Here is a 26,044-nt window from a genome sequence, read left to right as displayed (position 1 = left end):
ACGCAGGGTAGCTGTGCGTCGCTGGCAGTGTGCAGCGTGGGTGAGTGTACGCGGTCGCGCGCAACCAGCTGTTTTGGCGACACCGGGGGCAAGGGCGGAGCGGGGACTGCCTCGCTCTCCATCCACGAGCACGGCGAGCAGCAGCGACGACAGCAGGACAGCCAAATCGACGACCACGAGAACCTCGACCGTCCAAAGCCCACCCTCGAGCCTCCTCTCCTCGCTCACCTCCTCTCCTCCCCACCTCGCATGGCTCGCATCCCCCTAAACCAACCTCAGCTTGCTCTTGTTCACCTCCAGCAGACGCAGCGAGACGTGGTGGATAGCACCGAGTTGCAGCGATAGGAAAAGCGAGGCGACCCGCGCCCTTACGGAAACGTCTTGTGCGTGCCCGTCACAACTCCCACTCGTCGGTGCTGGCTGGCAGACGCGAAATGATGTGCTCGACCTGCAACATTGTCGAATGTCAGTTGAGCGTCGAGCAGATCGCGCCGGACAAGGGCGAGAGCGGGAGGAAGAGGGAGAGCAGCGAGCGGGTGCACGTGCGGAAATCGACAAGCACGCAGGACTCACCTCGTTCCGCAGCTCCGCGCAGAACAGGTCGAGGTTCAAGTCACTGTCGTCGACGCCGAAGGGCTGTATGAAAGCGAAAGCGACGAGTCAGCGAGACGAGGTGAAAGGTTCGCAGAGAAAGACAGGAGCTGGAACGCACCATCTCGACTTCGGTAGCGACGGCTTCGATGCCGGTCAGGGTGAACGCGACGACGGTGACGCTGTGCATTTAACGAGCGATGGAACGTTGAGAAAGGTCAGCAGGGGCGACCTTTGCAGATCGCTCAGAACGCCTCTTCCGCCTTACAAGGGAATCATCTGGCGCAAGCACAAAGTCAGGTTACTGAGGCGGGTTAACGAATGGAAGAGAAACGCACCGTGAAGCCCATCGACTCGCACAGCACGAATGGCAGCGTCAACAGGAACAAACTGGTGCATTGCTCTGTTCGCTCGCAGTCTCGTCAGCTCACCACAACGAGCAGATGAGGCGAGAAGGACGCACTGAGGTGGATGCCGTATACGGTCGGGATCCCGACGTGCGCGAGCGCTTCGACGGTCGTGAAGCAGTCGACGAGCTGGCTGACCGAGGCCGAGAGGGCGTTGTAGCCTGCGGTTTCGAGCGGTATCGCGATGTAAGCATCTGTATACTGGCGATGAGCGAGGGAGGCGGAAGAAGCGCACCTGCGGGTCCGATACTCTCGAGAAGACCGCGTCGTTTGCAGCTGTGCCAGCGAGACAGCGATCAGCACGGTTTCAAGGCGAAAGATGCTCGAGCCTGTGCAGCTAGGTGGCGCGACGTACCTCGCGAAGTAGATGCTGAGTTGGTGCGCGATGACGAGCGGGAGCGGAAGCGAGGGTTTGGCCATGTAGTCCGCCAGAACGACCTGCGAGCGCGATCACTCTTATCCATGAGCGCTGCTGTGAGATCCTAAAGCGAAGGGTGCCCAGGGAAGAGAGAGTCGCGCACCATACTATCCGTACTAACGAACGTCGCCCTTCTCCCTCCCGACCTCGCCAGCAACGGCCTCCTCTCCCCCTCCCCTGCCCTCGCCGAGGCAAAACCCCTCGGACTCGCAAGCGGTGGTGCACCGATGTTCGATTCTTCAGCTGAGAGGAGCGACGTCGCGGAGCGTTTGGAGGAGACGCGGCGGATTTCGGTGAGGAGGGGCTCGTGGGAGGTGGTTGCGTGGTCCGCTGCGCGAGGGACCGTCAGCACAAACGATGCGAAGCAGTGTGAGGCGGGCGCACCTTCGGCGGCACCCCAGCCGAAGCCGGTCGTCCTGGCGCGCTGTTTGAAGCGAGGAGACTGCGGGCGAAAAACGAGCATGAGCGGCTCCCCGATTCCCGCCGGCTAGCGATACGTACAAGAATGTGCTCGAAGTCTGATAGACGGGGTGTCAGTCAGTGCAAGCGAGAATGAAGCCGGAACAGGCGACGTACCAGGCCAATCGACCCCGTACTCGCGCCTGACGTGGTGCTTCGTCGCGACCACGAATGCCACGATCAGCCGCAAAACCTTGACCTTCTCGTCGAGCACCTTTGCCGTCACGCCTTCCTCGACTGTGCTGGACGGCGGCTTAAGCGAGGTGTCCGCGCCGGCGGGCTTGACGGGTGGAGGGGCACCGATGTTGACCCAGACTGAACGGGAGAGCGAGCGTGCGATGGAGGACTGCGTGCACGTGAGGCGGGTCAGTCTCTCGTGCTCGCAAAAACTTCGGGGGAACGCACCATCTTGGCGAACGTCTTCCTTCCCTCGTCCCACCGCGCATAGGCGCTCCCGTTGCGGAAGACGAGCAGGAGACCGACGACCACGGAAAGCAGCGGCGTGACATTGTTCGTCATGCTCAACTTGCGGTCAAACACCAGGTCCGCAACGGCAACTGCTGTTGCCCACAACGAAAACCCGAGGATAGAGCGCCAGATTCGCGGCAGGGTGGAGCCTCGGATGCGGAAAAAGTCGCGCCACCATCCTACGCGACTTGTGCGGATGCGCTGCGAGTGAATTGGTTAGCGAGGCAGTTCAACAGGTCAAAAGGGACGAGATGGACCTTGGCATCCTCCTCTTCCTCCTTCTCCAGCAGGCTCAGACTCGAAAACGGTTGTGCTGAAAGCGTTCAAGCATCAGTCACGAGCGCTCAGCGCCATGCGAGGACCCGATACGCGTCTGTCGGGCCTGTGCGGGGAGAACGGGAGTGAGAGGAGCGAGAGAACGCACACAAGTCAGCCAGTTGGCCGGCAATCGTCTCAAGCACGTTCGTAACAGCCTCAGCCATCCCAGCTAGACCTTGTAAGCGAGTGTAGCGGCCTCAAGCGAGCGGTTCAGGTTGAAGGAGAGGTCCGAGAATGGGTTGGCCGCGACGACGACGCTCACCTCGCGTATTGAGCTTGCTTGCTGTGCTAGACCTACTCATAGACTCGTCAAGACATCGCCAAACCAACCCACAGCGCACCGCAGCTCTCTCACCCTCCTCTTGACCTCCGTCTCCCCACCTCGAGTGATGAACTTCCCCTCGTCGACGTCGGCCGCGAACCGGTACAAGCTGATGGGCGACGACCTGTACAAGCGGTCAGAGAAGGTGCGGGATCGTTCAGCCGGACTGCGATGCTGTTGCGAGCGAGCTGACCCGGCTCTCCTCCTTTCGCGACTCGCCAGATCAACGCCGAGCTGTTCACGTTGACGTACGGCGCGCTGGTGGTGCAGCTGGTGAAAGACTACGAAGACTATGAGGAGGTGAACAAGCAGCTGGACAAGATGTGCGTTTCCTGGCGACCTCTGTTCACGCAACGTGCTGACCTTGAAGGCGTCTCGCAGGGGCTACAACATCGGCGTACGATTGATCGAGGACTTCCTGGCACGGACAGGATTGGCGCGGTGTCGAGACTTTTCCGAAGTAGGCGAAACGATGGCCAAGGTATGCCCCTTCTCACTTCCTCCTTTCCTTCGCTCAACCGGCTCGTACCGGATGCAGGTCGCCTTCCGCTCCTTCCTCTCCATCACCCCAACCCTAGTCCACCACCCCGCCCAACCCCCTTCACAGCCTCAACCCGCCTTCTCGCTCATCTTCGACGAGAATCCTCTGACGGATTTCGTTGAGTTGCCTGAGGAGGCGGTTGAGGGCGGGCTGGTGTATGCGAAGATTCTGGAGGGAGTGATCAGGGGCGCGATGGAGATGGTGAGTCTGGCAGAATCGCTTGCGTCAGACGGGAGTGCGCCGGAGACTGACTCCACCATCGTTCGCCCCGGCGTCTCCGCAGGTCCAGACGAGCGTCGAGGCGAAGATCGTGTCGGACGCGTTGCGAGGGGACGAGAAGACGGAGCTGCGAGTGACGCTGATTCGCCATCTCGAGGAGGAGATGCCGCCGGGCGACGAGTAGACTTCCTCGGCTGCAACTCGACTCGACTGCTCATTAAAGTCTCTCACTTTCCACTAACAACCAGAATGGACAGTGAAGAAGAACCAATATGACCATGCTTTTGCGAAACGACCCTCCGACCCTCATATCTCATATGATAGATACGCCGCCCTCTCTTGCCCCCGCTCAGAGCTTCGCCTTGACCCCTCCGTCTTTCCCACCAAGCCCCCTCCTCTCCCACTCCCTCCTCGCGACACCTTTAACCTCATTCTTCAACACCTTTCCCGTCGCGTTCTTCGGCAAGCCTTCTTGGGTGTCCCATTCCGAGGGGAAGAGGATCATCGCTGGGATGCAGTGTTTCGGTAGTCGGGAGGCGACGAGCGATTGGAGGGAGGACTCGGTCGGGGGTGGGAGGGCGGTGGAGGTGCGAGAGGGGTGAGAGGGAGGGTGGAGGACGACCACGGCTCTGCACGTCGCACAAATCAGTCTCCGCTCGACATCTCTGAGACTTGAGGAGGTGAACGTGTGGACGTACGCAACCTGCTCTCCGTGCTTCTCACACGGGACCGCAACGACCGCCACCTCCTTGACCGCATCGTGCTGGAAGAGCGCGTCTTCAACGACGACGGAGGAGATGTTCTCGCCCGAGCGGATGATCTGCGCCGCGTTTCGGTGAGCGGTGTGAGTAGGAGAGCAGAAGAAGGTGGGAGGGAGGGAGCGCACGATGTCTTTCGCGCGGTCGGCGATGTAGAGGAATCCTTCTTCGTCGACGTAGCCGAGGTCGCCCCTGTACCACCGACTCGTTAGGCTTTGCTCCTCGCGCTGCAATCCATCACGCCTTCACCACTGTACGAGAGAGGCAGACTTACGACCTAAACCACCCCTCTTGATCAAACGCCTTCCTCGTACTCTCCTCGTCCCTCCAATACCCCTGCGCCACATTCGGTCCAAAGATACATACTTCGCCGACCGTGCCTGTTGGGAGGGAGGGGGCGGCGGAGGCGGGTTGAGGAGAGGAAGGGTCGATGATGCGTAGCTGGACGACGGGTGGGGGGAGGCCGCAGGAGGTTGGGCCTATGTTGAGGTTAAGCGGGTCAGTTAGGGAGGAGAGACGAGAGAAGGAGGGACGAGAACGCACGCATGATATAGTCGTCCCCCGAGAACCCGGTCGCGACCGAATTGACTTCACTAAGTCCATACCCCTGCGCCGCACTCGCATTCGGCAACCTCCTCTTACTCTCCTGCGGCAAGCGCGAACTCGGCGGTCCGCCACCGTAACTCAGTCCCTCGAGCTTGACACGATCCCAGGCGTCGAGGCGATCGAGTTCGTCGAGGATCTGGGAGACGATGTTGGGGATTCCGCCGATTGATAGGATCGATTCGGAGAGGACGAGTGAGGCGGCCAGTTGGGGGACGAATTTGTGCATCAGGACGATTTTGCCGCCGACGGCCGTGAGGAGCGCGAGGAAGGACTGGTTGCCTGCGGGTCGCGACGCTTCTCCGTCAGTACACCGCTCCAAGATATCCGTCGCAGCGAAAGGAGCTCCGCGCACCCATGACATGGAACAGCGGCACCGTCAACAACAACGACCTCTGCGGCGCGTTCGGATCCGGCGCCGGGATGTTCTCTCCCTTTCGGAGGAATGCGCGCGCAGCTCCTGCGGCCGTGTTCCACCGGTTGGAGAGGTATTGACGCTGCGTTGAGAGGACGCCTTTGGGGAGACTGGTCGTGCCGGAGGTGAAGAAGATGGTAGCGGGGTCCTGCCGGGGGAGCGTTGGAGCGTGTCAGTGCTCGTTCATCGCGGCGTTTGAGAACGAGATGATGCGAGAGTTGACGGAGGAAGCCAGAAGAAGAACCAGAAAGGAAGAAACCGGCGCCCTCACCTCATCCATGATCTCAATCTTCGGCAACTCCATCACCTCATGTCGCTCAAGCGCCTCATCCAACCTCTCAAATCCCCTCTTGGCCTCCCTCGTCCTAACCACAAACACCGCCTTAGTCCCCTGGTCTCTCAATTTCTTCGCCCCCTCTTCTCCAAGCAAGTCCTGCCGCTCGTGGTCGACGAGGATGGCGGTGGGGGACGTGACGGAGATGCAGTGGAAGAAGGCGGAGGTAGGAAGCCAGGCGTTTAGGGCGACGGCGATACCGCCGAGCATGTGGCAGGCCCACCAGCTGGTGCGTGGAACGGGCGAGGGTCAGCCTTCCAAGTTGGTAAGACGGGAGGAGCGGAATGGGACGCACGAGATGATCCACTCGGGGATGTTGCGCATGGCGATGGCGACGCGGTCGCCCTTTCTGACTCCCCGAGCATGGAGGAGACTCGCGAGGTGCAAGACCCGGCGGTGAGCGTCTGCGTATGTCAGGCGTTCCTGTTCGTAGACGATGTACTCTTTGTCTGCAAAGGGCTGCGCGCGAGTGGTGAGGGTATTGTGAGCTGGGTCAGAGGGAGAGAGGAGGGAAGAGAAACGCACGGAAGCTGCTTGTAGCCAGTAGTCGCGAATCGAGGGCGGGAGGTTCTTGTACACGCGGACGGTGCGAGTTCCGACTCGCTTCACCTCCCACTCGAAGGGGCTGCGCGCACTCAAGCGGGTCAGTCGGTTCGAGTGAACCGGCAAAGAGAGCGAGTTGGCGCACGACCCTGGGGCCGAGAGGATGGCGTCTGTCTGCTGTACGGTCCTCTTTGGCGGTGGTGGCGTGTAGTCCATGTGTCAGCTAGCCGTGCGATGCGGTTGTGAGAGAGAGCGAGAAGACGAGGTGAGCGGGGACGGCGCGGTGCGTTCGGCGCGGCAGCTTCCCGAGTGTCCGTCGGCCCCGCTTCCCTCTCCCTTACTCTCCGAACAAACTCATTACAGCTTCATCACACTCGCACTACACTCACACACATGCTCACTCTCACCCGCACTCCCTGCGCCAACCCAGCTCGCCTCGCCCGCGCACTCGTCCCGCTCGCACACCCCCACCTCCTCCGACCCTACTCGACCGACCTGCACCTCCCCGCACAGGCATCCCTCACACGCTCAGACACTCTCGAGGGACTCTCATTCATCCAGCTCGACCGCCCCAAAGCCAAAAACGCACTCAGCGTACAGCTCGTCCGCGAACTGCGCGAGTTGGTCGACGAGGTCCGCTTCGATGGGTGCGCAACAACCGCGGCTTGCCGTCCACTCTCCCTCTCCTTCGCACGAGCTGACGAGAGAGGATGCATCGAGATGCAGATGGACCCGCGCCGTGATCCTCCGCTCAGCCGTCCCAGGCTCGTTCTGTGCCGGCGCAGACCTCAAAGAGCGCGCAACCATGTCCCAACTCGACGTCGCGCGGTTCCTGTACAACCTGCGCCGCTTGCTCGGAGAGATCGAGGACTTGCCCGTACCGACAATTGCGGCGGTGGATGGACCGGCGCTCGGAGGAGGGCTGGAGTTGGCGCTTTCGTGCGACTTGAGGGTTGCCGGTGCGTTTCCTCGTCGCTCATCCGCCAGCTACCAAGCTTTTAGGATGCTTACAAACCTGGTGCACGCTCGCAGGCTCAACAGTAACCAAGATCGGCCTGCCCGAAACCCGTCTCGCCATCATCCCAGGGTCCGTTCCCTCCCTCGTCCTTCCCATACTCCTCCCTTTCTCGCGCTGACCTACAGGAACTCGCAGAGCCGGCGGAACCCAACGCCTCTCGCGCCTCATCGGTTCCTCCCGCGCCAAGGATCTGATCTTCTCCTCGAAGATCCTCAGTGCGGGTGAAGCTGAGCGCGTCGGTACGTCTCCTCCCTCTACTCTTCCTCTTTCTCGAGAAACGTCCTGATAAGTGGGAGTAGGCGTGGTCAACTACGTTTCGGCCGAGGGCCAGTCGGCGAGCGAGAAAGCGGAGGAGATAGTGGCGGAGATGTTGCAAGCTGGTTCGTCCTCCTTCTTCCTCTTCCTTTCTCTCTCTCTCTCTCTCTTCCGCCAATTTTGAGCTAACCGGCATTGAGGTCCAGGTCCACTCGCCCTCCGCGCAGCAAAGACCGCCATCGACACCGGCTCCCAACTCGACCTGTTCGTCCCATCCCTCCTCTCTCCCATCCTTCCTTCCCCCATTTCCTTCTAGCTAACCTCAAGTAAGCGACACAGCGAATCAGGCCTGGACGTCGAACGTCTCTCATACCAAACGATCCTGCAAACTGAAGACCGGTTGGAGGGGCTCAAGGCGTGCGTTCCTTTCTCTCTTCTCTCTGCAAAGGAGGGGGTGGGGCTGATGCGTCTCGGTCTTTGGAATGGGGTTGGGAGAGCAGGTTTGCGGAGAAGAGGAAGCCGGTTTACAAGGGTCGCTAGCGAAAGGGACGAGGCGGAAATCGAGGGGGTGAAGGTTGCAGTGCAATTCGTTCGCAAATCCAGCAACGCTGAGCGCATCACGCCAGTCTCCGTCCCCAAGAGAGCGCTGGTCGTTCGGCTCGAAAGCGAGTCTCGAACGGCGCGCGTGAGTCGTGCCGTTTTCATTGCAACGGGAGGACAGCAGATCAGCTACATGCAGGAGTGGGACCAGGAGGAGAGAAGACGAAGCGCTCGAAGGGCGAGCTCCGTCAATGACGGTGTCAGCGAGTGAAGCAAGTTCGGCGGTGCAAGGCGTCAAGCGCTGGGGAACGATGAAGGGAGTGCAGAAGGGGCGCAGGACGTGGGAGTAGACGCCCCAGGGGAGGAGGGAGCGCGTAAGGGTTGGATCGGCGTCGATTTGTGGGACGAGGGAGGCGAGAGGCATGCGTGAGGGAGTCGAGGGACCAGGTCAGGGGTTTCAAAGTGGGAAGTGAGAGGGCAGAGGTAAATCTGGGTGACCTGGACAGCGTTGCTCAGTCTGGACGCTCTGCGTGCGCCATTCTCGCGGTTCTCCCCTGCGAACAGAGGGCATCGAGCGGAGTTGAGGTGATGAGGAGCAGGAAGGGTGCGGGAGACGCTTGACGAGCTGGGAGCGGCTCGACGGTGTTCAGTAGAGTCCACAAGTGTTCGCAAGCCCAGCAAAAGCGGACACAAGCGTATTCGAGTGAGGTGAACCCGCGAGAGCTGTGCGTCGCCTGGTCTCGTACGTCCACCACGCTCACCGTAGCTCGCAGGCTGTTCAGCTGCTTCTGAGAGGGTCAAACTATCTCGCTTGCTACCAGTACGCCCTCAGGAAGCTCGCCCAAGTGTCGACACCCTCCTTCTCCTCCTCATCACCCCCACCTCCGAACCTCGCTCGCTCGACCCCTCCGTCCCTCCTTCCTGAACGTCGAGCCGACGCCATCGCACCGCAAAGATGGTCAAAGATGACATGCGCGGTCTCACCGTGCGTCGCACCCTGTCTCCGTCGTTTCCTCCCCGCGAGCTGACGAGAATGTGGATGGCAATAGCAATACATCGCCGACTTGCGTGCGTGTAGGGTCAGGGAGCTGGAGGAGAAGAGGATCAACAAGGAGATGGCGCATATCAGGCAGAAGTTCAAGGGTGCGTGGCGGCGTTGCGTTCGCTTCGGCTTTCTTTCTGCAGGGCAAGGAAGAATGAGCTGATGTAGGCTCTTGCTGCACAGACGGGAACTTGGATGGCAGGCAGAAGAAGAAGTGCGCGCGCCGTCCTGCTCGCTCGACTCGCTCAATCGCCGACTAACGAGACGACCCTTCCCCTCTTACCCTCTCTCGCGCAGGTACATCTCCAAGATCATCTTCACCGCGATCCTCGGCTACCCCGTCGACATCGGACACATGGAAGCCGTGAACTTGATTTCGAGCCAGAAGTATTCGGAGAAACAGATCGTTCGTCCCGCTCGTCCTCCCCTCCCCTTCCCTGACTGACGGGTTTGCGACACAGGGCTACCTAGCGCTTACGCTCCTCATGCATGAGAATTCGGATATCGTGCGGTTGGTGGTCAACTCGATTCGAAAGGACGTGGACGAGATGAACGAGACGACGAACTGTCTCGCTTTGCATGCGATTGCGAATGTGGGAGGGGCGGAGATGGCAGAAGCGTTGGCGCCGGATGTGCACCGATTGTTGATCAGTCCGTGCGTCGCTCACGTCCTTCTCTGCCTGACCTTCGGCTCTGAGCTGATGAGGCGAGACGTGCAGCACCTCGAAGTCGTTCGTCAAGAAGAAGGCCGCCCTCACGCTCCTTCGTCTTTACCGCAAGCACCCGGACGTCATCCCCGCTGCCGACTGGGCCCTGCGAATCGTCTCGATCCTCGACGACCAGAACCTGGTGCGTTCACCTTGCTTTTTCTCCGTCTTCCGCTTCTCGTCCTGACAGGAGATATCAACGCAGGGCGTCGTCGTCGCCGTCGCGAGTCTCGTCCTCGCACTCGCGCAGGACAACCTCGAAGCGTACGCGATCTGCTACCAAAAGGCCGTTAACCGGTTAAGCAAGGTCCGTTCCGTCTCCTGCTCTATCTTGCCGACCACTCGCTAACAAGCCGCGTACGGTAGATTGTCTTGCACCACGAATACTCGTCCGATTACCTCTACTACAAAATCCCGATCCCATGGCTGCAGGTCAAGCTTCTCCGGTTGCTGCAGTACTACCCGCCCTCTGGTGCGTCAAGCTCATAATGCTGCTGAGCACCCAACGCTCACTCGTTTGCACGCAGAGGACCCGACTCTCCGCCTCGTCCTTCACAACGTCCTCGAGCGCGTCCTCAAGAACTCGGGCGAGCAGCACCGCAACGTCCAACAAAACAACGCGCAGAACGCCGTTCTGTTCGAAGCAATCAATCTCGCAATCCACCTCGACACCGAGTCGGTCGTGGTCCAGCAAGCAGCGCACCTGCTCGGTCGATTCATCACCTCGAAGGAGACGAACGTCCGCTACCTCGGTCTCGATACGATGGCCCACCTCGCAGCAAGAAGCGACAACCTCGAGGCGATCAAGAAGCACCAGGCAACAATCACGCAGTCGTTGCGCGACAAGGACATCTCGGTCCGACGGCGCGGTCTCGACCTGCTGTACTCGATGTGCGACACGTCCAACGCCAAGGCCATCGTAGGCGAGTTGCTCAAGTACCTCGCTGTCGCCGACTACACGCTTCGCGAGGAGATGGTCCTCAAAATCGCCATTCTTACCGAGAAATTCGCGACCGACTACGAGTGGTATGTCGACACGGTGTTGGCGTTGATGAGCACGGCGGGAGACCACGTCGGCGAGGAGGTCTGGTACCGGATCGTCCAGATCGTCACCAACACCGAGGAGCTGCAGGAGGTGCGTCCTCCCCTTGCTGGTTATCCGATTAAGCTGATCTCTCGCAACGCAGTACGCCGCCCGCAAGGTCTTCGAGGTCCTCCTCAAGCTGTCTGTCCACGAGAACCTCATCAAGGTTGGCGCCTACGTTCTCGGCGAGTACGGGCACCTCATCGCGGATGAGCCGGTGCGACCCAGCAGTTCTTCATCTGGCTCATTCGTACTCATCGATCGCGCTTTGCAGGGCCGGAGTCCGATTGAGCAGTTCCAGATCATCCACTCGCGCCAGAATCTCTGCTCGAACACGACCAAAGCACTCCTCCTCACGACCTACTTCAAGTGGCTCAACCTCTTCCCCGAGATTCACGAGCAGCTCGTCGGCGTCTTCGAGAAGTACTCGCACGTCCTCGACGCCGAGCTACAGCAGCGCGCGTGCGAGTACCTTGCGATTGCGCGCATGCCGAATGAGGACTTGCTGCAGGTCGTCGTCGACGAGATGCCGCCTTACCCAGAGCGCGAGAGTGCCGTGCGCCTTCCTCACCCTCTCCATCCGATCTCCTATGCTCACACTTCCTGCCCGCGCAGCTTCTGAGCCGGCTCATCAAGAAGACGGGCGACACGCACGACAAGCGGACGTGGTACATCGGCGGGAAGGAGGTCAACCAAGGTCAGGACGAGGCGCGCTACCAGAGCTTTGGGCGGCGGAAAGGGCGAGACGGAGGTGTCTTGGCCGGCGGAGCAATGCACGAGGCGCTCACCTCCTCGGCTCACCCTACGCCTGGGAGCGTCGCCGACGACCTCCTTGGCCTCGATCTGTCCGGCAACGGCTCTCAGCCACCTACTCCTGCCGATGTCGCCTCGCCTACTTCGCCGACAACTCCGACCGCCGCAGCCGCCTCTTCTCCCGTTACCGCGACCAAGCCCCTCCTTCCCGCTTCATCGTCGACGCCCACGCCTCGCAAACAGGTCACTCACGGTGCAGACCGTTGGCTCTCGCGGCTCGTCTACAACACCGAGGGCGTGCTGTGGGAGGACGCGCAGCTGCAGGTCGGCGTCAAGTGCGAGTTCCACGGTCACCTCGGCCGAATCGCGCTCTACTTCGGCAACAAGATGTCTGTCGCGCTCGAGTCGTTCACCGTCACGATCGACGCCGACGACCCCGATGCGCTCAAGGTTACCTTCCCCAAGATCCCAACTCCGCATGTTAGCGCCCTCTCGCAAGTCCAGCAGCTCATCCACGTCGAATGCCGCGACGTCTTCACCACCCCTCCACTTCTCAACATCTCGTACCTCGCCGGCTCGCTCCAGACCCTTACCCTTCGCCTCCCCGTCTGGCTCACCAAGTTCGTCGAGCCCGTCAAGCTCGAATCGGGCGCGTTCTTCGAGCGGTGGAAGCAAATCGGTGGGCCGCCGCGCGAGGCGCAGCAGATCTTTGGGATTGTGTTGGACCCGTCGACGGGCAAGATCGATGCGGCGAAGAACAGGCGGGTTGTCGGCGGGACGAGGCTCGGCGTTCTCGACGGAATCGACCCGAACCCGAACAACATCGTCGCTGCCGGCGTGCTGCACATGTCGAGCGCGGGCAAGGTCGGATGCTTGTTGCGACTCGAGCCGAACGCGGAGGCCAAGGTGCGTTACTCTCCTTGCTCGTTCCCGCTCGCCTAGCTGACGCTTTTCCTCTTTTCAGCTCTGCCGCCTCACGGTCCGCACGACGAACGACGGCGTCTCGCAGGAGATGCTCAAGGTTTTGCAGGGTGCTCTCGCGACCAAGTAGCCGCTGTCCTGCAAATGCTTCATCGTGAAGATGCGAAAATCCTTGTCCATTGCAAGAGCGAGTCTTTACAGAGGCTGAGTGGGATCGGGGAGAACTATCGGAAGCGAGAGCGCGAAGCGGAGAAGACCGTAAGCGGAGTCTGCGCGGAATGATCAAAGTCAGCATCGACAACGGCGGAAAGGAGAGTGCAAGTCTAACTTGAGCGTTCTTCAGGCGGTGACAACGGTTTGAGGTGCGGCGCCTGTCGCAGTTGCCGGAGCGTCGAAGCTTGCGCCGGCGAGAAACGCGTCCTGGTCAAAGACGCCGCCTGCGAACGAGGAGGATGAGCGTGAGAAAGCGAGAGAGAGTCAGGCTCACTGGAAGGAGCAGCAGTCACTTGCGTCGGCTGCTGGACGAGCGACGGCTGCTGGACGAGCGAGTTGGCAGGAGAGACGGCATTGTTCGCTACGACGGGGACGGTGTTCGAGGCGGGCGAGGCGGGCGACGCAGGTGAGGCTGTTCAAGAGTCGTGTCAGTTCTGGGTGCGAGTGGTGAAAAGGAAAGGGCTACGCGCACCGGCCGTTGAAGCCATTGAAGGTGCCGAGGCTGTCGAAAGTTGCTTAATGATGCTCGAGAGATCCCAGCCGCTCCCGAGAGTCCCGCTGGGCCGCGCGACGCTCGCAGGACTGACGCCCGCCTCGTTCAAGTCCTTTTCGGTGGATCCGTCCGTCGTCCCGGTGGCGTTTTGAAAGCCGTCGAGCGAGTCGAGTAGACCGCCGAGCGCCTTGATCTCTTGCGGGTCAAGGGTCTGGCTCGGTTGTGCTGCCGAGGCGATTGTGGAGGACGAGGGTGCGAGTGCAATGGGAGACTGGATAGCCGGAGAGGCGGGAACGGCTGGAGAAGCCGGGACGATGGCGAGACTTGGGTTCGCGATGGTCTGGGGGAGGGGAGTTGCACAGGCGAGGAAGACGGGGAGAAGCAAGGCGAAGGTGCGAAAAGCGAGCATGATTCTGCCGGAGGACACGGACGAGTCAGCCTCGTGCGCTGGCTGTGGGTCTGGCGAGGACTCGCCTTGATTGCTCGCGGTGGCCGGGAGGCGAAATAGACTGCCGGACGAGGGAAGCTGCGCCACAAGCGAAACTGCGCTCACCGCAGCGTGTCCGGGCGCAGCAAGTCGAGGAAGCGTCCATGCGCATTCAGCGAGAGAGCATGCAGGCAGGAGGAGGAGAGGGCGCCCGCAAGCAGTACTGGCGACTCCAGCGCCGCCTCCGCCTTCGTGCAACCCTTGTAACCCCCTTGCGGTCCACCTCGAGCAGCACAACAGCGAGACCGTGACCCTGGAAACGAGTCGCCGTCCGGAGGAGATGAAGGTCGAGCAGGCGGGCGCAGGCGATGGGACGGTCTGAGAGCGGTACGAGCGGGTATATCAAGCGTCCAAAGAACATGTACAAGCCCAGTTAGCCCATCCTGCGAGCTGCGAGAGCGAGGACGAGGACGAACCCATCCGCTCGCCCCCTTCGACCTCGACAACAACTCGCTGTCGCTCGAGGTGGCGTTGTGCTGGGCTGTATGCTCGTCTGAGACCCTTTCCAAAGCCTGACAAGGCCACTCGCCGTGTCCCAGCGCTCTCCGACCTCGCCGTCGCCCTGTTCGTCCTCCTCGACTTTGACAGACGATGAAGCGGCAACACGACGCGCCGTGACCTTGAGGGTTACTGTACTGCTTTGTGTGTACCTAAAGAACGAGCTAATAAGGCCATCACCTCGTCTTTGTGACCCCTGTGACCCGTCCTACCCGCTCTCCCTCGCCTCCTGCTCCTCTCCTCCGGCTGCGCTGCGCTGTCACTCTTCTGCGGACAAGGCGAGTTGCACATGGACGAGCTGCGGACTGCGCGACGCTGCCTGACCTGCGCCTCACTCGCTCTTCCGCTCCTCTCTCCTCTTCTCTCCTCATCCTCCTCGCACTCGTCCAAACAAGGTGCGCCTCCTCTCCTCCTATCCCTTTCCGACGTCCCTCACTGACAAACGCTTCTTCCCGCACTACAGCTTCCAGCCATGCACTCGACCCAGCTCGCCTCCCTGCTCCTCGCCTCCCTGGCCCTCGTCAAGGCTGCTCCCGTTCCGCAGGACGCCGCGACCACCGCCCCTCCCGCTGCCCCCTCTCCGACCGACCCCGCTCTCGCCAGCCTCGCCAACCCGGACACGAGTACCGCCACGGCTGTCAACTTCTCGCCGGAAGGCTTCGAGCAGTCGATGCAGCCGCCGAGCGAGGACGCCTTCAACTCGAGCCCTTCCTCCTCCTCCCTCTCCACGACGGATCCTTTGACTTCCTCCACCACTCCGAACGACGGCACGTCCAACCTTCCCGCCAATGGCTCATCCTCGACCTCTACCTCCGACGACGCCGACGGCCTCTCGAACATCCTCGGCACGCTCAACACGCTTCAGAACTCGGAGAAGATGGGCGGCGCGGGCGGTGCGACGGATGCCTCGTCGATGGTTTCGCCTCAAGATGTCGACGCGGCTGCTGCTGGCGACGCCATCGACTCCGAAGCGACTTCTCCTGCCCCCCCGTCGCTCGCCAACCTCGCCTCCGTCGCTCCTCCTCTCAGCGCCAAGAACGCTCTCGCGCAGGAGCCGACGTACACGACTGTTGACCCGGCCGCCTCAACTTCAGGTGCGTTCCGCGTTCACTCTATTCGCTTTCCACCCGACGCTGACCTTTCCTTGCGCAGCTCCTTTCGACATTGGCGCCCTCTTGGCATCCGCCGCCGCTTCGCCCACCGACCCGCTCTCCGGCTCTGTCACTGTCGCGACGACCCTCCCGAGCCTCACTGCCGACGCTCCCGCTCCCTCTTCGTCCTCCGTCGACCCGTCTCTCCTCGGCTCGACTACCTCCGACCCCTCTTCTTCTTCCTCGGCGTCGGTCGACACTGCCTCCGCCTCGTCCACTTCGGCCGACCCTTCCCTCATCGCTTCGACCGTCGCCGACCCGAACCCGAGCACCATCGTCTTCGACCAAGCGGGCTTCCTCGCTGATGCTTCCTTCGCGCCTGAGGCGACGGCGCCTGCTGCTGGTGCAGATGCGGCGAGTCCTGCTGTCACCTCCGCCGCTTGAGAGGTGCGTCGTTGCTTCCCTTCTTCCGCTCTTCGAGTGCTGACGAAGTCTATTCACGCAGACCGCAAACCCCTTGCCCGCTTTTTTGCAGAATGCTCTCCTCTTGCTCGTAGACACTCGCCTTCCCTGCACCGACCGAACCGTCCCCCAGCACGATCTGCGCAAAGCAAGAGAGCGAAAGCATCCGCAACGACTCGCATTTCAGTGAGCGTGAGAGCGCTGATGGTGGCTCACTCCCGAGCGTCCTCAAGGACGTCAAAAGGACTTGCACTCCGTCGGCGAGCCTCTTAGCGAAGAGCGAGATTCCTCGAACGCTCGCCTGGGCAGGAGAAACGCAACTCGGACAGACGACACTGCATTGACATTGACGACAGACAGGCTACGTGATACAGGAAGTCTTGGCGCACGTAAGGGAGGGAACGAAGGCGAGAGTAGGCGGCGCGAAGAGCGGAAGAGGACGAAGGTCGACGAGAGCGGGAGTTGGCGTTGCGCAGACGATAGATGCTGTGCCGACAATTGTCAGCGACTGCTACCCGCTGAGGAGACGACTGAAGGTCGGCGCACGAAACGGGAAACGAGAAAATGTGCGGAAGTCGAAGCGAGACGAGGTCTGAATCCGCAAAGCCGAAGAATGTCAGGCTCGCGTCCATCGCTCAATAAAAGCGGACGTACGGACGAAAATAGAGGCGGAAAAGGCAGTAGAGATGGGGAGAATAAGGCGAGGCAGCGAGGAAGTGGAGTCGAGACCTGCGAGAGCGAGAAATCAGTCGCGAGCGGAGGGGAAGAAGCGGCTGAGCGAAACGCGCCTCGCAGATCTACGTTGCCTGCCCGTGCCGGCGATGGAAGAGGCCCGTAAATGCTGGAATGAAGGCGGACGAGCGCGCTCCGTTCGAGCGTGCGAGAAGGAGAGGAGTTGTCGTGTCGTCCATCGTTGCCTCCGCCCATCCCGCTTCACCCGACTCCTCCGCATCTTCCAGCACCTCCGCTGCCGTCGGCTCGAATCGCCGCCTCGCCGAGTCGGTTGTCGGGCGGTCCGGCAGAGCGTACTCGTCCCAGTTGACGCCGTCGTGCCAGAGGCACACCCGTTTCTGCCGGTCGCAGTAATGCGGTACCCGCGCAGAGATAGGCCACACTGCAGGGGAACCTGAGTCAGTGCGCGAGCTAGAAAAGAGGAGAAGCGAAACGAACGAGAACAAGGTCGCGCGATAGGGCGCTCGTAGGGCATGGGCGGCAAGACCTTCCTCATGAGGTAGAAGTCGTCGTACGAATGATGCAGCTTCTCCAGCGGTCTGAGAAAGACGAGGCGGATTTCGTGCAGGCCTGCGGACGATAGTCGGGTCAGCGGCAGCGTGGACCAACTGAACGAAAGGCTGACTCACCAAGAAGCTTGCTCCATCGCATCAATATGCGGGATTGAACGGCGGCAATGGCGGCTTCCAAGTCGGCCCAGGGAACTCCATCGCCATGCTCCTTCTTGCGCTTGCGTCGCTTGAGCTCGCCTTGCCTCGACCGCAGCTTCTCGAGGGCGAATGTATCGGTGTCGTGATCGTGTCCGAGGAGATACCAGACCTGCGTGTCGAAGGTGCGGTAGTAGGCTTCGAGTTCGGCGTTCCAGCGAGGGGGCCCAGGTTCGGTGGGCACGATGTGGGAGAAGAGGTCGCAGTAGGGGTAGAGGAAGTTGAAGCGCAGGCTCCAGGGCAGCAGCGAAGGAAGGAGAGCTGGGTCAACCCGAGTATCCGGGACGAGCGAGGCGAGGGACATGGCGAGGAGCAGGGCTCGTCGCGGGACCGCCGTAGTAAGAGACCCACGCTGCCCGACCTAAGCACACTGGGACTGGCTAGCTCCTATTCCGTCCAGGTCTCTCCTTTACGTCCTGCGCCCGGGTTGCGGGAGTCTGGCTGATGAGGAAGAAGGGAGGGCGTGGAGGGCCGCACAGCGCCTGGGCGGGTCGCGCGAGTGGCTGAGGATGTAGTTGGGGATCGCAGCAGCGTACTGGACTAGCTCGCCAGGCCAAGCGAGATGAAGCAGTAAGCGGGTACGGTCGACTCCGCCAGCGAAAGCGCTGTCGCGCTGTCGACAACTCGCCGCTCAGGGAGCGTGAAAGCGCTGATGGCGTTCCTCTTTAAAGAACGTCAAAGAGGAGTTGCGTACTATCAGCGGACCCCGCAGCGACGGGCAAACTCCCGCGAATGCTCGTCGTAACTCGTCGCCTAGCTCGCACGAAAGCAACTCGGCGCAGGAGCATACATTGACAGTGACGACCGATAAAGTACTTGCTGTACAGCGTGTCAAGCGTCCGACAGTGGACGGAGAAAAGGGCGAGTGTGTGTCGGCGCGAAAGATCGAGGAGGCGAAGGGCGAAGAGAGCGCTTGTCGCCCTCGTCGCCCTCGTGTGAGTGTACGTGCTGCGATGACAATCGTCAGTCGATGCCTTACGCTTACGAGAAAGGAAGAGGAAGCCCACGGTATGACAAGCAACCGGGGAAATCGAGGTGAACCCGCGACCAGACGAAGCGAGACCTGTTGCGAGTCTGCGTTTCCGCAACGGCGTCAACCTCGCGCTTGGATCGGAGCGATAAGATAACTAACACGCGGCGGATAGCCGGAGAACTCAGGACGACCGGCGAGAGAGACGGCGAGCGAAGGAGCGGAAGATGAGGCCTGCGGAAGCGAGTCAGTCCGAGATCTGCGAAAGAGCCGTTCAGGCGGACGCACGTGGCTGTTAGGCTACTTGAGGGTGTCGGCGATGGAGCAGGCTGGTAAATGCTGGAATGAAGCCCGACGAGCGTGCTCCGCTTGGGCGTGAGAGGAGGAGAACCCTCGTGTCGTCCATTGTTGCCTCAACCCATCCCGGTTCAACCGACTCCTCCGCGTCTTCCAGCATCTCCGTTGCCGTCGGCTCGAATTGCCGCCTCGCCGCTTCCGAGTCGAGCGTCGGGTGATCCGGCAGGGCGTACTTCGTCCACTTGACGCCGTCGTGACCGAAGCACACCCTACCCGGTCGCTCGCCCTTCAAGTGATGCGGGACGGGCATCGATATCGGCCAGACTGCACGCGTGCAAGGTCAGCGCGCTCGACTAGCTTGGTGAGACGACGAGACTCACGCGTGGAAGGGTCCGCAAGCGGTCCCTCGAAGTCCATAGTTGATAGGACCGTCTTAATAAGTCGCTGCTGTGACTGACCTGGGTACATCATCTTCAGCGGCCGCAGGACTGCCTGCCGGACCTCGTGCAGACCTGTGGGACGCACCGGGTCAGATCTCGAGGACCGAGAAACACGTCGAATGAAGGGAACGCACCCAGAAGTTTGTTCCACCTCGTCAGCAGGCGAGACTCGATGGAAGCGATGGCCGCCTCGAGATCGGCGAGAGACGCTCCGCCGTCAACTTCCTTCGTACGCTTCCTTCGCTTCAGCTCGACCGACCTCGAGCGGAACTTGCGCAATGCGAACGTGTCGTCGTCGTGATCGCGGCCGAGGAAGAGCCATATGTCTGGATCGAAGGTGCGGTGGTAGGCTTCGAGTTCGGCGTTCCAGCGAGGGGGGCCAGGTTCGGTGGGCACGATGTGGGAGAAGAGGTCGCAGTAGGGGTAGAGGAAGTTATAGCGCACGCCCCAAGGCAGTAGAGGAGGAAGGAGAGCTGGGTCAACCCGTGTTGCGGGTATAAGCGAGGCGAGGGACATGGCCAGGAGAAGCGGGTGGTGGACGCCGAGTCAAGGCGGGCTCTTGCGAGTCTCAGCGAGTGTCAGTGGGAGTCTCAAGAGCGCCTTTGGTCTCGCACGGTGCCTCAAGACGTGTGTGCGTGCTGCGGGAGACTCTGGTTGATGAGGAGGGAAAGGAGCGCTTCAGCGGCCGTCACGGCGTCGCGAGTAGTCGCGCACAGATTCAGTGCACAGCAGTGGCCGTTGCGAAGAGCTGTCGGGACCCGAAGAGGTCGAGCGGCCAGCGCGGTGCGAAGCAGAGGACTACCACTGCACCCGGTCGCCGTTCTGACGACCGCTTGCGAGATTCTCTGTGGGATTTGCAAAGTCCAGAAGGCGTGCGAGAACGAAGCGATACAATGCACAATTATCGACAGGACAACCCGGAAGGAGCCAGGACAACGGACGACTGAAAGGCCGACGAGGAACAAGGGATGCTGAAGGAAGAAAGCGGAAACGACCGTCTAGTCGTTGAATCTAGTCGAGCCGGAAGGAGGAGGGGTTCGGGAGAACTGAGTCGGTGACGCTGCGAAAGAGCGGCGAGTGGAGAGGCGGCAGACTGGCGGTCGGTGCAGTCAAGGCGGACGATGTGGTCGACGCCGAGAGTCCCACGTCGGCTGTGCTGGTTGCGCGACTGCGCGACCTCGACGGGCTCTTCCCTCGAGTCGAAGCGGCCGGAGTCGAGCGCCTCGATCGCTTCGCCTTCTTCGCGCTCGGTCCAGACGAGACGCCGTTCTTTGTGTCAGAAGACGCTGCAGTGGTGGTGGCGCGGATGACGGGGGCGAGGACGGGGGAGGTGAGCATGCGGGAGGCGATGGAGCGCTTCGAGGTCGTAGCGGCATGGCCGGGGCTGCCGAGCGTATGGTCGAGCTTGGCGGCCGCCTTGCGATCCCGCAGCATCGCTGTTGCACCCCTCTGGCGGTCCGCCTTGCCGCTCGACCTCTTGTTCTTTCCCGCTGAGGCGGCGACGTTTGCAGCGAAGACCTGCGATGGGGCGGACGATCCTGCTGCGCCCGTCGTGCGCGACCTGAAAGCTCCGATCGGGATGCGGCTCCAGCGAGAGAAGTCGGAAAGGGCCGCGCCAGGCTTGGACGAACCAGCTCCGCCGTCCGTGGTTGCGCCATTCGCGTCCGTCTCTGACGACGTGCCGTTCTCGTCCCGCATCTCTGCGTCGACGAGCACTGACTCGTGCAGGACCGAGTCAAAGTCGAAGCCGAAGTCGACATTGGCAAGGACTGGCGAGCCGATATTGCTCCCCATGTCGGCCGACTCGGCGCCTGACGTCCCCGACGTGCTGGAGAAGCGAGAGTCGGCTCGGATGCGGCGCGAGGGCGTCGAGTCGAGCTGCGAGCGCGACCGTTAGTCAGCTTGCTGGAGAATGAAAGACGAGGAAGCAACGTACAACCCGACGATTTGTCTTTCTCGTCGCCGAAAACGGGCTCGGAGCGGGGACGCCGCTTTCATCGATGACGATGACCTTCAGTGGCGCCACTGGAGCATCTTCCGTTCGCTGAACTGGTTCGAATGCGCCGAGAAGGGGGCCACGGCGATGGGGAGACTTGGCGACGGCGGCAGAGACCTGCGAGACGATAGATTCGGGTATGACGGCGAGAGGCGCCTTCGATCTGCCCTTGTGCTGCCTCGCCCTGCTCGTGGACGGGTCGCGGGATGCTGGCTTAGCAGCGGACGAGTCGGGGTCGTTCAGCGAGGCAAGTTCGACAGTCGTCGGGGTCTGAAGGGCCGAAAGCGAGCTGGTCCGAGGCGCGTAGCGGTAGATGTCGGTCTCGGAACAAGACGAGTCTGTCGCCTCGTCCTCAGTGTCGTAGACGCTCGTCGCATCCTCGTCGTAATCCGCATCATTGCCCTCCTCACCAACCTTCAGTCGCCGCAACGACTCTGCCTGCTCAAGCGCGACGCCGATCCTGACGAGTTCAATGTCGTCCAGTTGCGCCTCGTCGCCCGCAGCATCGTCCTCGGAGGACAGCTCCGCCTCGTCATCGTCCGACTCGCCCGCACTCGACTCAACAGCCGAATGCCGCCGCTTCCTCCTCCGACCGAAGAGCTTCTTCAGCTCGCCATCCGGTCCGAAGATCATCTCGGCATCAATGTCGTCCTCATCCTCGTCGTCGCCGGAATCACTCTCGTCGTCCGCCTCTGTCCCCTCCTCGACGTCGCTAAGCGCTTCGAGCCACATATTGCCGAGGTCGTACTCGCCGTTCTGGACCGGCCCGACGACGGCTTCGGAGAGGGCAAACAGCCGTTCGAGCTCATCTTCAAACTTGGCGGCGAGCGTCTCCTCGCCAAGGTCCGGCTCTTCGGCGTCGTCAGCGGGAGTCTCCGCAACGGCAGTTGTCTCTTCCTCGTCGCCCTCTTCCTCGTCGTCCTCGTCTTCTTCTTCGAACTCGTAGTCGGACCAAGTGACGACGCCGAAGCCGTTGCCGGGCGGGATCTCGGTGACAGCGAGATCCGAGTCTTCGTCCTCGTCCTGCTCGCCTTGAAGCGACGTGTCCAGGGCAAAGTCGTCGCCACCACCTCGGCGCCTCAGACGCTCTAGGGCGCGCACGTTGCGCTCCCATGCTCCGGCCAGGTCCTCCTCGTCCGTCGTCTCGTCATCGACATCCATCGCATCGCTTCCTCTCCTCCGCCTCGCCTTGCGCTCGAACTCGGCGCGCAACAATCGCTCCTCCTCCTTTTGTAGCTCCAGCTCATCCGAGCTCGTCTCCTCGCCCTCGACGTCCGACAAGACGCTCGACGCGCTCATCCCGTCCTCCGCGTCGAGCTCGAGCTCGCTGACGTCGTCAAAGCGCTCGCGCTCCTTCCCCTTGCTCTGTTCCTTCTCCCTCTCCCGCTCGAGCTCGTACGCCTTTTCCCGCTCCTTCCGCTCGAGCTCCGCCAAGACCTGCGGCAGACCTTTCCCTCTCCCCGGTACGTACGCAGGCTTCGGCTGCTCGGGTTCCTTCTTTCCCCCCTCGCTCGAGTTCTCCCTGCTCATCGCTGGACTCTTTGCCTTCTCCTCAGCCTCCTGCAAGCTCAGCGCAAGGACCTGCCGCAGACTCGTTCGCTGCGGTGCAGACGGTGTCGAGCGTGCGGTCGCGATGTGCGGTGCGTACGAGCCGTCGCTCGTCGAGGCGTTGCTGGAGGCATGAGTCGAAGCAGGTTTCGGTGTCACCGCTTTAGGCTTGGGCAGAGCGGCGGTCGAGGTCGAGGCGACGGGCGGATCATTGCGAGAGCGGCTGCGGGCTTTGGGGGCGGAAGCTGCAGCGGAAGAGGGTTTGGACGATTGGGCAGTGGATGTAGTCGAAGGCTTGGAAGCGGGAGTCGAGGAGGTTGAAGCGGCAGGCTTGGTCGATTTCGGTGCTGGGGCGGGGGCGGAGGATTTCGAGACGGGAGGCTTAGGAGCCGAAGACGTCGAAGCTACCGGCTTAGCCTGTTTGGACGGCGCGGAAGGGCCGGGAGCGGGTTTCGGCGCCTTTTTGGGCAGGGGTGGGAGAGGAGGAAGTGCGGGAAGGGCAGGCAGGGAGGCTGGGTTGAAGAGGAAAGGGAAAGCGAGAGGCGTGGCAGGTGCTTTGCCCTTGCCCTTCTGCTTTTGTGCCGCCATCAGTTTCGGCGAAGCCAACTCCTCGTCGGAATCGTCCGACTCGTCGGAAGAGAGCGCGGAAAGGGACGAGTCGGAGAGGCTCAGGTCGACGGCGGCGGTGGGAGTCGAAGGATTGGATGATAGGGCGGGGAGAGGCGCCGCCTTGAGCTTCGGAGGTGATGCAAGGCTTCTGGTATTCGGTTTTGGTGGAGAGGCGAGGCTCTTCGCCTTCGACTTGGGCGGAGAAGCGAGGCTCTTTGCCTTTGCTTTTAGCGGGGATGCGGGCTTCTTAGGCTTCGTTTTCGAGATTCGTGGGAGGCCTGAGAGGCGGTTATTGCCTGTGGAGAGAGCGGTCAGCTTGATGAGGTCTCGTGGCATTCCAGCCCCAATTCGACCTCGCTTTGGCCGCAATAGAGAATCAGAGACCATCACGCACCCGTACTAGTCCCCATAGTGGCCTTGAGTGCAGTCTAGGCTGTGTTGGCGGAAGTCGAACGTGAAGACTGTGGGAGATGCGTATTCGATGGGAGTGGCCGGAGACGGTGCGGCGGCTCGAATGAGGCTGGCTAAAGAATTGTCAATTTGACTGGCGAGCGTGTAGATGCGGCTGGAGGTGTGGATAGGCTGAAGGAGCGTAACGAGATGAGGCTGTGAGGCGGTGAAGTCGAGAGGTGTACAGGACGAGGGACGCTTATTGGCGGCTGCCAGCCCCGCGGCGGATGGTCGTACAGGTCGTGTTGGTGCGCTCGTCTATCCGGTAGGTCTCGTCAAGCCGCGCGAAGCGGTGTTCGAAGTGTCGAGGTGGGGGTGAGCGAGGTGTCCTCATCCGACGAAGCCAGCTGGGCGATCCGCGTCTCGCTCAGGCTGGTCAGGCGAGTGCAGCGAGCTTATCCCGCCTGCGCACAGCCGTGCACGCGGTGGTCGAGGTGAGTGCAAGCGCGAGACGAACTTGGTCCGAGCGGCGGCGGGAGCGGGCGACGACGAATGCCGCCAATGAGCGCTTCGTAGGGCTGGCGGGCGCCCGATGCGGGTTGCCAGTGTAGTATTTGAGGGGTTCGAGCAGGATCGACAACTCCAGAGAGCGTTGCTGACGTGCGCAGAGCGAAGTTCTCTCGACGAGGAGGGTCTCCCAAGTGCTCGCCAGCGCAATGCAGGCTCGACGATGACAAGGAGAACGAACTGAAATGCAAGCAGGTGCCAGCCGGAGCGCGGGAAGGGGAAAACGCGAGCGAGGAAGGGAAGAGGCGGGAGGAGAGGGCGGAACCTGCGAGCGCTGTCGTCAGCACGAGCGGCAGCAAGCGGAGGGGAGAAAGGGAGACGCACCTTACGAGCTCATGCGCCAACGGACAACAAGGCGACGCCACGAGAAAGCCCTGCGCTCTTTCGGTCCCGAGTCCTGCGCCTTGTCGCCTCCCTTGGCCGAGTCGTCGTCCATCTTGACCTGCTCCGCGCCTCCCACGTCGCCGATGTCGCGCGTCTTGCCGGTGTCGTGAGGAGCGGCGGAGGATGACTGCTTGAGCCCGCCCAAGCCCTCGCCGCCGTAGGCTCCGCCTCCCAGTCCGCCGAAGGAGTCGAAGGCATCCCCCTTGATCGAGCCATCGCCGTAACTGTTGGCGAAGTTATCGAGGAAAGAGTTCTTGGCGAAGAGGCCGCCATCGCTGGCGGAGCCGGAGTCGAGGTTCATGCCGGCGAGATTGCTGAAGCCGAGCGAGTCGGCGAGGCCGCGTTTGACGCGGCCGATCGAGATGCCAGACGTCTTGGAGTCTGCGCGAAAGGGATAGGTCAGCTCGGAAGGGAGAAGGACGGCGACGGGAAGAGGGGAGAGTGAGGGAAGAGAGGGAAGAGAGGGAAGAGAGGAAAAAGGACGAGGAAACGCACAATCAGCCTCGTGATCCTTGACCTTGTACTGCTTGTAGCAGAATTCCTCGTAGTAGAACTCGACGTTGTTCTCGTCCTTGCGCGTGCCGTCCGCGAGGTAGACCTTGCCGTCCGCCTCTGCGTGAAGTGGGCGAGCGAAGGTCAGCAGGGTCTCGCAATCAGGAGGATGCGCGCGTACGCACTGTCGGCGACGAGGACCTCCTTCTGGTACTTGACCGCGAATGCGGCTGCCGGCGAAGGAGCGCAAGGTCAGCGCAGTCTCGAAGCCAGGAAAAGCGGAAGTGGAACGCACCGACGTCGGCGTACAAGTTGCGGTAGCAAATCTCCTTCAGCGCAACCTCCTCGTAGGCGGAAGCGGCATGCTCGTCCTCGCCGGCGTTGAGCTCGAGTCCGTGAGGTCCGTAGCCTGCGAGGGCGGGGAATCGGGTCAGCGGATAGAGAAAGGAGCGGGAGGGAGAGGGTTTGCGCACCGATGCTGTTGATGGTCGCGGAGGCGAGGACCGGAGCGAGGAGAAGCAGAGCGGAAAGCATCGTGATTCGGCGAGTAGCGTCGAGAGTGTGGTAGGAGGAAGAGAAGGGGAAGCGAGGAGTGGAATCGCGGGTCGTACGGCGGACTCGGCGGGCCAAGCTGCGCCTCCGACAGCGCACCGCAGCGCATGAAGCGAGCAAAGTGGGTGGGACGGGCGCAGCGAGACTCGGTAGGACGAGAAATTTGGCAGGGCGCCACTTCGTCGAGGATTGCCCGATGCCTGCAGAGATGACTTTGGCGCATCAGCAACCCGGATTAGCAGCGGGCGATGGGCGAGAGGACGAGGCAAGCGGGAGCGTTCGCCGAGAGAATGCGCATGTATGGAGCATCGTTCGCGAGAGGACGCGAAAGCAGCTTCGAAAGAGTCGTGTAGGCGTCAGATTGCGCGTAAGAACGCCTGGCATGTGGGCTGAACAGACT

The 26,044-nt window shown here is 61.7% G+C and overlaps 11 protein-coding genes across 11 annotated transcripts; 4 read left to right on the top strand and 7 right to left on the bottom strand.

Annotated features, from left to right (window-relative positions):
- Window positions 1-394: 394 nt before the first annotated feature.
- RHTO_01194 (Bestrophin/UPF0187 family protein) lies at window positions 395-2,825 on the bottom strand (the record flags this gene model as incomplete). The annotated part of the gene is made up of 15 exons (XM_016414877.1): window positions 395-448; window positions 574-636; window positions 713-773; window positions 860-870; window positions 930-994; window positions 1,055-1,159; window positions 1,234-1,274; window positions 1,354-1,436; window positions 1,520-1,746; window positions 1,801-1,858; window positions 1,918-1,934; window positions 1,993-2,221; window positions 2,281-2,544; window positions 2,601-2,656; window positions 2,768-2,825. 15 exons carry the CDS (start codon window positions 2,823-2,825, stop codon window positions 395-397), a joined length of 1,392 nt encoding a protein of 463 aa, XP_016273098.1.
- Window positions 2,826-3,050: 225 nt separating this feature from the next.
- Window positions 3,051-3,927, top strand: RHTO_01193 (bet3 family protein; the record flags this gene model as incomplete). The annotated part of the gene is made up of 5 exons (XM_016414876.1): window positions 3,051-3,128; window positions 3,206-3,306; window positions 3,365-3,464; window positions 3,522-3,725; window positions 3,808-3,927. 5 exons carry the CDS (start codon window positions 3,051-3,053, stop codon window positions 3,925-3,927), a joined length of 603 nt encoding a protein of 200 aa, XP_016273097.1.
- A 165-nt stretch (window positions 3,928-4,092) lies between these two features.
- Window positions 4,093-6,612, bottom strand: RHTO_01192 (long-chain acyl-CoA synthetase; the record flags this gene model as incomplete). Its single annotated transcript, XM_016414875.1, has 10 exons — window positions 4,093-4,372; window positions 4,442-4,563; window positions 4,630-4,693; window positions 4,776-4,980; window positions 5,045-5,386; window positions 5,460-5,667; window positions 5,791-6,079; window positions 6,149-6,312; window positions 6,379-6,478; window positions 6,542-6,612. The coding sequence occupies 10 exons, from the start codon at window positions 6,610-6,612 to the stop codon at window positions 4,093-4,095; spliced, it is 1,845 nt and encodes a 614-aa protein (XP_016273096.1).
- A 177-nt stretch (window positions 6,613-6,789) lies between these two features.
- RHTO_01191 (methylglutaconyl-CoA hydratase) lies at window positions 6,790-8,209 on the top strand (the record flags this gene model as incomplete). Its single annotated transcript, XM_016414874.1, has 8 exons — window positions 6,790-7,043; window positions 7,123-7,355; window positions 7,429-7,483; window positions 7,550-7,653; window positions 7,714-7,794; window positions 7,876-7,933; window positions 8,009-8,086; window positions 8,170-8,209. 8 exons carry the CDS (start codon window positions 6,790-6,792, stop codon window positions 8,207-8,209), a joined length of 903 nt encoding a protein of 300 aa, XP_016273095.1.
- A 955-nt stretch (window positions 8,210-9,164) lies between these two features.
- RHTO_01190 (AP-2 complex subunit alpha) lies at window positions 9,165-12,846 on the top strand (the record flags this gene model as incomplete). The annotated part of the gene is made up of 13 exons (XM_016414873.1): window positions 9,165-9,194; window positions 9,259-9,352; window positions 9,435-9,465; window positions 9,549-9,657; window positions 9,713-9,906; window positions 9,971-10,100; window positions 10,164-10,265; window positions 10,325-10,430; window positions 10,486-11,093; window positions 11,146-11,259; window positions 11,317-11,598; window positions 11,658-12,701; window positions 12,760-12,846. The coding sequence occupies 13 exons, from the start codon at window positions 9,165-9,167 to the stop codon at window positions 12,844-12,846; spliced, it is 2,931 nt and encodes a 976-aa protein (XP_016273094.1).
- A 209-nt stretch (window positions 12,847-13,055) lies between these two features.
- On the bottom strand, window positions 13,056-13,831 carry RHTO_01189 (uncharacterized protein; the record flags this gene model as incomplete). The annotated part of the gene is made up of 3 exons (XM_016414872.1): window positions 13,056-13,153; window positions 13,204-13,341; window positions 13,402-13,831. The coding sequence occupies 3 exons, from the start codon at window positions 13,829-13,831 to the stop codon at window positions 13,056-13,058; spliced, it is 666 nt and encodes a 221-aa protein (XP_016273093.1).
- A 1,048-nt stretch (window positions 13,832-14,879) lies between these two features.
- On the top strand, window positions 14,880-15,942 carry RHTO_01188 (uncharacterized protein; the record flags this gene model as incomplete). The annotated part of the gene is made up of 2 exons (XM_016414871.1): window positions 14,880-15,501; window positions 15,560-15,942. 2 exons carry the CDS (start codon window positions 14,880-14,882, stop codon window positions 15,940-15,942), a joined length of 1,005 nt encoding a protein of 334 aa, XP_016273092.1.
- An 815-nt stretch (window positions 15,943-16,757) lies between these two features.
- On the bottom strand, window positions 16,758-17,703 carry RHTO_01187 (uncharacterized protein; the record flags this gene model as incomplete). Its single annotated transcript, XM_016414870.1, has 3 exons — window positions 16,758-17,074; window positions 17,131-17,262; window positions 17,322-17,703. 3 exons carry the CDS (start codon window positions 17,701-17,703, stop codon window positions 16,758-16,760), a joined length of 831 nt encoding a protein of 276 aa, XP_016273091.1.
- A 527-nt stretch (window positions 17,704-18,230) lies between these two features.
- RHTO_01186 (uncharacterized protein) lies at window positions 18,231-19,622 on the bottom strand (the record flags this gene model as incomplete). Its single annotated transcript, XM_016414869.1, has 7 exons — window positions 18,231-18,347; window positions 18,407-18,473; window positions 18,532-18,603; window positions 18,658-18,708; window positions 18,900-18,990; window positions 19,047-19,178; window positions 19,241-19,622. 7 exons carry the CDS (start codon window positions 19,620-19,622, stop codon window positions 18,231-18,233), a joined length of 912 nt encoding a protein of 303 aa, XP_016273090.1.
- Window positions 19,623-20,117: 495 nt separating this feature from the next.
- Window positions 20,118-23,669, bottom strand: RHTO_01185 (uncharacterized protein; the record flags this gene model as incomplete). Its single annotated transcript, XM_016414868.1, has 3 exons — window positions 20,118-20,984; window positions 21,043-23,555; window positions 23,654-23,669. The coding sequence occupies 3 exons, from the start codon at window positions 23,667-23,669 to the stop codon at window positions 20,118-20,120; spliced, it is 3,396 nt and encodes a 1,131-aa protein (XP_016273089.1).
- Window positions 23,670-24,541: 872 nt separating this feature from the next.
- Window positions 24,542-25,626, bottom strand: RHTO_01184 (uncharacterized protein; the record flags this gene model as incomplete). Its single annotated transcript, XM_016414867.1, has 5 exons — window positions 24,542-24,981; window positions 25,096-25,212; window positions 25,278-25,322; window positions 25,388-25,501; window positions 25,566-25,626. The coding sequence occupies 5 exons, from the start codon at window positions 25,624-25,626 to the stop codon at window positions 24,542-24,544; spliced, it is 777 nt and encodes a 258-aa protein (XP_016273088.1).
- Between the last annotated feature and the right edge of the window lie 418 nt (window positions 25,627-26,044).

The sequence above is a fragment of the Rhodotorula toruloides genome, assembly GCF_000320785.1.
Source record: "Rhodotorula toruloides NP11 unplaced genomic scaffold Scaffold12, whole genome shotgun sequence".
Lineage (NCBI taxonomy): Eukaryota > Fungi > Basidiomycota > Microbotryomycetes > Sporidiobolales > Sporidiobolaceae > Rhodotorula > Rhodotorula toruloides.
This window is presented reverse-complemented; position numbering and strand designations above follow the sequence as displayed.